The 11,393-nt window shown below is 30.8% G+C and overlaps 1 protein-coding gene across 4 annotated transcripts in view; it reads left to right on the forward strand.

Annotated features, from left to right (window-relative positions):
• LOC148624840 (NFX1-type zinc finger-containing protein 1-like) overlaps nt 1-11,393 on the forward strand; it is a 123,088-nt gene that overhangs the window by 102,873 nt on the left and 8,822 nt on the right. For 2 of the 4 annotated variants that reach the window (XM_088567807.1, XM_088567808.1), the window contains 2 exons: nt 10,556-10,603; nt 11,263-11,325. In XM_088567807.1, coding sequence (XP_088423933.1) covers nt 10,572-10,603; nt 11,263-11,325 — 95 coding nt within the window. In that variant the 5' untranslated portion in view covers nt 10,556-10,571. Of the gene's footprint in view, nt 1-9,089; nt 9,391-10,549; nt 10,604-11,262; nt 11,326-11,393 lie in introns of those variants that run through there. The other 2 variants (XM_088567806.1, XM_088567809.1) reach the window with 2 other exon arrangements.

The following is an 11,393-nucleotide window of genomic DNA, read 5'->3' on the forward strand; positions in this document are numbered from 1 at the left end:
AAAAATAATTTCCCGCAAAGAAAATAGGGTGAGTCCACGAAGATTGGACAGAAAAGTAGTCTTGAACTATAAATAGCCATTTTCCCTACTTTCACTTTCGTTTTGCACTCACCAAACCAACCTTTTCAGTGGAACATTTTTATGATATTATGTTAGATTTTCTTTTAAAAAAGTTCTTCATCTTACAGTGTGATGTTTGCTCTATTTTTTAAGTCATTGTTCATGTCTTTTGACAAAACATTAGTTTGTAGAGAGGCAAAAAGAAAATGCACTATATTTTTATGGCATCCATGTTTTGACGTACACCCGCTCAGGGATATGCAATACGATACTGGTACCTATTACTAATAAACATTTCAATATAATCCTAAAAGTTGTTGTTTTTCTGCTAGAGTATTCATTTCCATACTGAAAATTCAGAATATCATTGCCCTGCTACAAACATGAGTTTTCTATTAAAATTCTTATATAGGTACCCTATTCCAGGCATAAGACTAATATCTCAATGTTAGCCAGAAAATATTACTTTTGATAAAAAGCTGCTGTATTAATCAAACTAAGCAACTTTGTGGTTTATTCTGACATGGTAGATACATGAGCTGTACTATGAGTTCTAAATCATTATTTAATCCCCACTTGTGAGTTCCATATATGGAAATATTAATATCCGAACCTCCTTTTTTGTCTTTAACTCAAGGGAGCCTCTTCTTTAAAGTAAAGTATAATGACCGGTACAACCAACTGTTTTAAACTATAGATATGGTCATTTCAATTATAATAAATCCAGAAAAAATTATACCAATATCATAGTTTTAAAAAAATATAGCTTTTCATATGCAGAAAATACAGATTTTAAGCCATTTTGGTACCCCAGGCAGATACAAATGGACCTCAATGTGACAGGAAAAGGACTTTTTCTTTAAAACAGATAGCTATGATGCAAGAAATATAGTTTACTGGTATAAATATTATAATAACAATTGTCTGCTTTAGATACTTTTTGAAAAAATTCAGTTTTTATATGAAAAAACACCATTATTTTTCTTGCCGCATTAGAATCTGTCCATTTGAACCACTGAAAAAAGTCCACTAAAAAATTGGCTGATGACTTTTGTGACATTTCTGTGTTTAAATCAACCACACAGTTATATGGCAACTCATTTTAGCTATTTATTTGAAAGAAAAACAAAAAATAAAAAAAATATTCATTTTTTCATATATAAGAGGCAATGTATGGAAAATGACTATTTTCAAGTCCTAACCACATACTTAAAATGTGTTGTAACTTGAAAACTATCCTTTATGCAGGAGTATTACTTGCTTTAGGTTACCTGAATATAGATATGCTCATCATAAATAGTCAAGATAATAATTTTATTGAACTGATATCCTACAAATTCATGAAAACAAAATGCATTTCCAAATTTGGTAAAAATTAACTATAAATGCAAAAAACCAGAGCTACCATAAAAAATCAGGTTCAAAAGTTGGCTAATTCATCTTAAAAGTGTTACCTGTATTGGGGTACTACTTTTTCAGCTGGTAAAGACCACTTGCTGAATATCCAACTTTACTTGAAAAACTGGCTTACTAGGTCTCAGTATCGTATTAATTTTCCCATAGACTTCTATAGTGAAGTGCATATTTTTAGGATTTTTTAAAAAATATGTAAATTGATTCAATAAAACTTTCACTTATGTAGCATTTCTAAGGACATGTGAAAAAATAATTTCCCGCAAAGAAAATAGGGTGAGTCCACGAAGATTGGACAGAAAAGTAGTCTTGAACTATAAATAGCCATTTTCCCTACTTTCACTTTCGTTTTGCACTCACCAAACCAACCTTTTCAGTGGAACATTTTTATGATATTATGTTAGATTTTCTTTTAAAAAAGTTCTTCATCTTACAGTGTGATGTTTGCTCTATTTTTTAAGTCATTGTTCATGTCTTTTGACAAAACATTAGTTTGTAGAGAGGCAAAAAGAAAATGCACTATATTTTTATGGCATCCATGTTTTGACGTACACCCGCTCAGGGATATGCAATACGATACTGGTACCTATTACTAATAAACATTTCAATATAATCCTAAAAGTTGTTGTTTTTCTGCTAGAGTATTCATTTCCATACTGAAAATTCAGAATATCATTGCCCTGCTACAAACATGAGTTTTCTATTAAAATTCTTATATAGGTACCCTATTCCAGGCATAAGACTAATATCTCAATGTTAGCCAGAAAATATTACTTTTGATAAAAAGCTGCTGTATTAATCAAACTAAGCAACTTTGTGGTTTATTCTGACATGGTAGATACATGAGCTGTACTATGAGTTCTAAATCATTATTTAATCCCCACTTGTGAGTTCCATATATGGAAATATTAATATCCGAACCTCCTTTTTTGTCTTTAACTCAAGGGAGCCTCTTCTTTAAAGTAAAGTATAATGACCGGTACAACCAACTGTTTTAAACTATAGATATGGTCATTTCAATTATAATAAATCCAGAAAAAATTATACCAATATCATAGTTTTAAAAAAATATAGCTTTTCATATGCAGAAAATACAGATTTTAAGCCATTTTGGTACCCCAGGCAGATACAAATGGACCTCAATGTGACAGGAAAAGGACTTTTTCTTTAAAACAGATAGCTATGATGCAAGAAATATAGTTTACTGGTATAAATATTATAATAACAATTGTCTGCTTTAGATACTTTTTGAAAAAATTCAGTTTTTATATGAAAAAACACCATTATTTTTCTTGCCGCATTAGAATCTGTCCATTTGAACCACTGAAAAAAGTCCACTAAAAAATTGGCTGATGACTTTTGTGACATTTCTGTGTTTAAATCAACCACACAGTTATATGGCAACTCATTTTAGCTATTTATTTGAAAGAAAAACAAAAAATAAAAAAAATATTCATTTTTTCATATATAAGAGGCAATGTATGGAAAATGACTATTTTCAAGTCCTAACCACATACTTAAAATGTGTTGTAACTTGAAAACTATCCTTTATGCAGGAGTATTACTTGCTTTAGGTTACCTGAATATAGATATGCTCATCATAAATAGTCAAGATAATAATTTTATTGAACTGATATCCTACAAATTCATGAAAACAAAATGCATTTCCAAATTTGGTAAAAATTAACTATAAATGCAAAAAACCAGAGCTACCATAAAAAATCAGGTTCAAAAGTTGGCTAATTCATCTTAAAAGTGTTACCTGTATTGGGGTACTACTTTTTCAGCTGGTAAAGACCACTTGCTGAATATCCAACTTTACTTGAAAAACTGGCTTACTAGGTCTCAGTATCGTATTAATTTTCCCATAGACTTCTATAGTGAAGTGCATATTTTTAGGATTTTTTAAAAAATATGTAAATTGATTCAATAAAACTTTCACTTATGTAGCATTTCTAAGGACATGTGAAAAAATAATTTCCCGCAAAGAAAATAGGGTGAGTCCACGAAGATTGGACAGAAAAGTAGTCTTGAACTATAAATAGCCATTTTCCCTACTTTCACTTTCGTTTTGCACTCACCAAACCAACCTTTTCAGTGGAACATTTTTATGATATTATGTTAGATTTTCTTTTAAAAAAGTTCTTCATCTTACAGTGTGATGTTTGCTCTATTTTTTAAGTCATTGTTCATGTCTTTTGACAAAACATTAGTTTGTAGAGAGGCAAAAAGAAAATGCACTATATTTTTATGGCATCCATGTTTTGACGTACACCCGCTCAGGGATATGCAATACGATACTGGTACCTATTACTAATAAACATTTCAATATAATCCTAAAAGTTGTTGTTTTTCTGCTAGAGTATTCATTTCCATACTGAAAATTCAGAATATCATTGCCCTGCTACAAACATGAGTTTTCTATTAAAATTCTTATATAGGTACCCTATTCCAGGCATAAGACTAATATCTCAATGTTAGCCAGAAAATATTACTTTTGATAAAAAGCTGCTGTATTAATCAAACTAAGCAACTTTGTGGTTTATTCTGACATGGTAGATACATGAGCTGTACTATGAGTTCTAAATCATTATTTAATCCCCACTTGTGAGTTCCATATATGGAAATATTAATATCCGAACCTCCTTTTTTGTCTTTAACTCAAGGGAGCCTCTTCTTTAAAGTAAAGTATAATGACCGGTACAACCAACTGTTTTAAACTATAGATATGGTCATTTCAATTATAATAAATCCAGAAAAAATTATACCAATATCATAGTTTTAAAAAAATATAGCTTTTCATATGCAGAAAATACAGATTTTAAGCCATTTTGGTACCCCAGGCAGATACAAATGGACCTCAATGTGACAGGAAAAGGACTTTTTCTTTAAAACAGATAGCTATGATGCAAGAAATATAGTTTACTGGTATAAATATTATAATAACAATTGTCTGCTTTAGATACTTTTTGAAAAAATTCAGTTTTTATATGAAAAAACACCATTATTTTTCTTGCCGCATTAGAATCTGTCCATTTGAACCACTGAAAAAAGTCCACTAAAAAATTGGCTGATGACTTTTGTGACATTTCTGTGTTTAAATCAACCACACAGTTATATGGCAACTCATTTTAGCTATTTATTTGAAAGAAAAACAAAAAATAAAAAAAATATTCATTTTTTCATATATAAGAGGCAATGTATGGAAAATGACTATTTTCAAGTCCTAACCACATACTTAAAATGTGTTGTAACTTGAAAACTATCCTTTATGCAGGAGTATTACTTGCTTTAGGTTACCTGAATATAGATATGCTCATCATAAATAGTCAAGATAATAATTTTATTGAACTGATATCCTACAAATTCATGAAAACAAAATGCATTTCCAAATTTGGTAAAAATTAACTATAAATGCAAAAAACCAGAGCTACCATAAAAAATCAGGTTCAAAAGTTGGCTAATTCATCTTAAAAGTGTTACCTGTATTGGGGTACTACTTTTTCAGCTGGTAAAGACCACTTGCTGAATATCCAACTTTACTTGAAAAACTGGCTTACTAGGTCTCAGTATCGTATTAATTTTCCCATAGACTTCTATAGTGAAGTGCATATTTTTAGGATTTTTTAAAAAATATGTAAATTGATTCAATAAAACTTTCACTTATGTAGCATTTCTAAGGACATGTGAAAAAATAATTTCCCGCAAAGAAAATAGGGTGAGTCCACGAAGATTGGACAGAAAAGTAGTCTTGAACTATAAATAGCCATTTTCCCTACTTTCACTTTCGTTTTGCACTCACCAAACCAACCTTTTCAGTGGAACATTTTTATGATATTATGTTAGATTTTCTTTTAAAAAAGTTCTTCATCTTACAGTGTGATGTTTGCTCTATTTTTTAAGTCATTGTTCATGTCTTTTGACAAAACATTAGTTTGTAGAGAGGCAAAAAGAAAATGCACTATATTTTTATGGCATCCATGTTTTGACGTACACCCGCTCAGGGATATGCAATACGATACTGGTACCTATTACTAATAAACATTTCAATATAATCCTAAAAGTTGTTGTTTTTCTGCTAGAGTATTCATTTCCATACTGAAAATTCAGAATATCATTGCCCTGCTACAAACATGAGTTTTCTATTAAAATTCTTATATAGGTACCCTATTCCAGGCATAAGACTAATATCTCAATGTTAGCCAGAAAATATTACTTTTGATAAAAAGCTGCTGTATTAATCAAACTAAGCAACTTTGTGGTTTATTCTGACATGGTAGATACATGAGCTGTACTATGAGTTCTAAATCATTATTTAATCCCCACTTGTGAGTTCCATATATGGAAATATTAATATCCGAACCTCCTTTTTTGTCTTTAACTCAAGGGAGCCTCTTCTTTAAAGTAAAGTATAATGACCGGTACAACCAACTGTTTTAAACTATAGATATGGTCATTTCAATTATAATAAATCCAGAAAAAATTATACCAATATCATAGTTTTAAAAAAATATAGCTTTTCATATGCAGAAAATACAGATTTTAAGCCATTTTGGTACCCCAGGCAGATACAAATGGACCTCAATGTGACAGGAAAAGGACTTTTTCTTTAAAACAGATAGCTATGATGCAAGAAATATAGTTTACTGGTATAAATATTATAATAACAATTGTCTGCTTTAGATACTTTTTGAAAAAATTCAGTTTTTATATGAAAAAACACCATTATTTTTCTTGCCGCATTAGAATCTGTCCATTTGAACCACTGAAAAAAGTCCACTAAAAAATTGGCTGATGACTTTTGTGACATTTCTGTGTTTAAATCAACCACACAGTTATATGGCAACTCATTTTAGCTATTTATTTGAAAGAAAAACAAAAAATAAAAAAAATATTCATTTTTTCATATATAAGAGGCAATGTATGGAAAATGACTATTTTCAAGTCCTAACCACATACTTAAAATGTGTTGTAACTTGAAAACTATCCTTTATGCAGGAGTATTACTTGCTTTAGGTTACCTGAATATAGATATGCTCATCATAAATAGTCAAGATAATAATTTTATTGAACTGATATCCTACAAATTCATGAAAACAAAATGCATTTCCAAATTTGGTAAAAATTAACTATAAATGCAAAAAACCAGAGCTACCATAAAAAATCAGGTTCAAAAGTTGGCTAATTCATCTTAAAAGTGTTACCTGTATTGGGGTACTACTTTTTCAGCTGGTAAAGACCACTTGCTGAATATCCAACTTTACTTGAAAAACTGGCTTACTAGGTCTCAGTATCGTATTAATTTTCCCATAGACTTCTATAGTGAAGTGCATATTTTTAGGATTTTTTAAAAAATATGTAAATTGATTCAATAAAACTTTCACTTATGTAGCATTTCTAAGGACATGTGAAAAAATAATTTCCCGCAAAGAAAATAGGGTGAGTCCACGAAGATTGGACAGAAAAGTAGTCTTGAACTATAAATAGCCATTTTCCCTACTTTCACTTTCGTTTTGCACTCACCAAACCAACCTTTTCAGTGGAACATTTTTATGATATTATGTTAGATTTTCTTTTAAAAAAGTTCTTCATCTTACAGTGTGATGTTTGCTCTATTTTTTAAGTCATTGTTCATGTCTTTTGACAAAACATTAGTTTGTAGAGAGGCAAAAAGAAAATGCACTATATTTTTATGGCATCCATGTTTTGACGTACACCCGCTCAGGGATATGCAATACGATACTGGTACCTATTACTAATAAACATTTCAATATAATCCTAAAAGTTGTTGTTTTTCTGCTAGAGTATTCATTTCCATACTGAAAATTCAGAATATCATTGCCCTGCTACAAACATGAGTTTTCTATTAAAATTCTTATATAGGTACCCTATTCCAGGCATAAGACTAATATCTCAATGTTAGCCAGAAAATATTACTTTTGATAAAAAGCTGCTGTATTAATCAAACTAAGCAACTTTGTGGTTTATTCTGACATGGTAGATACATGAGCTGTACTATGAGTTCTAAATCATTATTTAATCCCCACTTGTGAGTTCCATATATGGAAATATTAATATCCGAACCTCCTTTTTTGTCTTTAACTCAAGGGAGCCTCTTCTTTAAAGTAAAGTATAATGACCGGTACAACCAACTGTTTTAAACTATAGATATGGTCATTTCAATTATAATAAATCCAGAAAAAATTATACCAATATCATAGTTTTAAAAAAATATAGCTTTTCATATGCAGAAAATACAGATTTTAAGCCATTTTGGTACCCCAGGCAGATACAAATGGACCTCAATGTGACAGGAAAAGGACTTTTTCTTTAAAACAGATAGCTATGATGCAAGAAATATAGTTTACTGGTATAAATATTATAATAACAATTGTCTGCTTTAGATACTTTTTGAAAAAATTCAGTTTTTATATGAAAAAACACCATTATTTTTCTTGCCGCATTAGAATCTGTCCATTTGAACCACTGAAAAAAGTCCACTAAAAAATTGGCTGATGACTTTTGTGACATTTCTGTGTTTAAATCAACCACACAGTTATATGGCAACTCATTTTAGCTATTTATTTGAAAGAAAAACAAAAAATAAAAAAAATATTCATTTTTTCATATATAAGAGGCAATGTATGGAAAATGACTATTTTCAAGTCCTAACCACATACTTAAAATGTGTTGTAACTTGAAAACTATCCTTTATGCAGGAGTATTACTTGCTTTAGGTTACCTGAATATAGATATGCTCATCATAAATAGTCAAGATAATAATTTTATTGAACTGATATCCTACAAATTCATGAAAACAAAATGCATTTCCAAATTTGGTAAAAATTAACTATAAATGCAAAAAACCAGAGCTACCATAAAAAATCAGGTTCAAAAGTTGGCTAATTCATCTTAAAAGTGTTACCTGTATTGGGGTACTACTTTTTCAGCTGGTAAAGACCACTTGCTGAATATCCAACTTTACTTGAAAAACTGGCTTACTAGGTCTCAGTATCGTATTAATTTTCCCATAGACTTCTATAGTGAAGTGCATATTTTTAGGATTTTTTAAAAAATATGTAAATTGATTCAATAAAACTTTCACTTATGTAGCATTTCTAAGGACATGTGAAAAAATAATTTCCCGCAAAGAAAATAGGGTGAGTCCACGAAGATTGGACAGAAAAGTAGTCTTGAACTATAAATAGCCATTTTCCCTACTTTCACTTTCGTTTTGCACTCACCAAACCAACCTTTTCAGTGGAACATTTTTATGATATTATGTTAGATTTTCTTTTAAAAAAGTTCTTCATCTTACAGTGTGATGTTTGCTCTATTTTTTAAGTCATTGTTCATGTCTTTTGACAAAACATTAGTTTGTAGAGAGGCAAAAAGAAAATGCACTATATTTTTATGGCATCCATGTTTTGACGTACACCCGCTCAGGGATATGCAATACGATACTGGTACCTTTTGGTAAAGTAAGTCATAAAATGAACCGTTCTGAACTATGGGTTGCTCATTACACAAAAAAATACCAAAAATTCACCAACAAATGTATAACGTAAATTGCTTTAATTTGTGTCAAATCTACTCGTATTTAAGCAAAACATGTGTTTAAATAACTAAATTTAATTTTCATAATTCGATCAATCAACTTTCGTTTTGAACCGATTGGATTTTTCAGAAATGCACAAAGATTCTATTTTCTATTTAAACCACAGTATCAGATATATCGTAAATCAGTATTTTGGCAATTTATCAAAGGTACTGTAGTGAGATATTGTGAAGGACGCCCCTTTCCTGATGACGTGGATTGACTCAAAATGACTTCTTAAAAAAAGTGTAATTTGTTCAAATAAAATATTAACTGAAGAAACTGGAGAATGTGAATTTGGATTTTTTTTCTAGATATTTGTAAGTAAAACTATTTTGTTTTCAATTGCCTTTTCAATCAGCTGTATTTTATAGAGTTAACATAATGAAACTAATGTCCACGTGATTTGAAGGTAATTATATATGATCTCAGAAACCTGACATAAAAAACTGGAATGGTTTCTCTTACATATGCATAACGGAGCATTTTAATTTTATATGAATGCAGTCAAAAGTATGATATTAGAATTTTAAATGGCAACTTCCTCGCCACTCACGTGACATCCCTTGCCTACGGAGGGAGGGAAAGAAAAAAATCCTGTTCAGCACATCAACTGCGTTTTAATGTGTTTCATATCATGATACATGTACAATGTACACGCAAAGTCAGAAAAAGAATTAATATACGGAAGCACTTTTATAATTTACTCTTTTATGATGAAAAAATCTCGCCATTCACATATTCATCAAATATTCTTTTTTCGCTTTCGTCACCTCCAGAATTCCGTCATTTGAATATGTTTTGTGATATCGACCGGATCCATTGATAACCGGACTACAATGTAGGGTATCTTAAAATGCACTATGACACTTCCAAGTAAGGGAAATGATGACTGTGGATTTCGGTGGATATTAAAAAAAAAACAAACAACAGAGTGCCGGATATATAGAGAGCGGTCTAGGGAAAGCACATCCTTTGTTAATTTTGTGCAAAGTTGCCAAGTTTGGACGTAAATGAGCAAATGAGAGCATGGAACCTACCTTTCATAAAATTCTGGTACGGATCCAACACCGTTTTATTTATTTTCCGAACCTGTTATAGGCCCAAACCGAAAATGTAAAATTCAGATGATCACAACATTACTTGCTTCAGAAACACATGTACATAATTTCGGTGTTCGAACATGGCTTGTATGAGTAAAACTGTAATTTTTTTCCCGTTAACCAGATTTTGATAAAAATGTTTCACTAGCACGGAAAAATGACTGGCTCAAAAGAGACTTATTTCGGAAATGATTGTAGTTGTAGTTGATAGTTTGAACTTTTAACGCAGACACACACAACGTGGTATTGGAAGTCTCGCTTATCGCCGTTGGTCGAGAGACATCAGCGGTGCATTTTCTTCGCATTTCCAACTTTAAGTCAAATTGTCTATGAGTACGAATAGGTCCGTCACCCATATTCATATTGCTATCCCATCTTTCAGGAGAAAATAGTCAGTAATGGCGGACTCACAGAGCAGTTTCGGAAGGAGGTAAGGGAACTATACGAATCTTCATTGGTTTAGTTCTACAAAAAATCCGAATGATTCTGTAGCTGTATGTCAATTTTTTTTGTTTGTTTGGTTTTTCTCATCGTATGGTATAAACGATTCATTGTAAGAATGTAGCTATTCACCTGAAAGAGTCATGAAAGGCTGTTTTTTTATATATGTATATGCTCCAGATTCTTATAATTTACCAAAGGTTGCATGTAATACATGTATGACTTTTTGTTGTGGTGAAAACAAACAAACAAACAAACAAACATACTATTATTTCCTTCTATAAAGGATGTCAACACTGATTTTTTCAACATAAGTATTGTATTTATAACTCTTGCCATAAATATATGTATCCAGAAGAATTCGACTAATCCAGGCCAATTCCACGAAATATGTCTTAATTTTATCAAATTTTATAGAACCATTGATATCTAATTCAGGTAAATGACGCACACCCTATTGGTTAATCAATATATGTATAATATAGTTATTTTCTGTAAAGATTCGTTCTGCAATATAATAAAAGGACCCGATTCATGTATTCCGATATTAATGAAAAATATATGGATCGAGTGAATTATCAGAGTTAAGTGTGTCAAATAGGTTTCAATGGCTCTCTTTATGCTAAATATTATGACATTACATTTTAGGGGTGGTGGCAGAGGTGGTCGTCCAAACAGCAGAGGCCGACGAGGTGGTTATTCTAACTTAAGGTAAGATTAGAAGCACATGTAAACTATTGATAATTTCTTAAGCCAAATCACGGCTGTGTACATAAACA

The sequence above is a fragment of the Perna viridis genome, chromosome 2 (genome assembly GCF_037379345.1).
Source record: "Perna viridis isolate PV_CMFRI_1.1 ecotype Kerala chromosome 2, ASM3737934v1, whole genome shotgun sequence".
Taxonomy (NCBI): domain Eukaryota; kingdom Metazoa; phylum Mollusca; class Bivalvia; order Mytilida; family Mytilidae; genus Perna; species Perna viridis.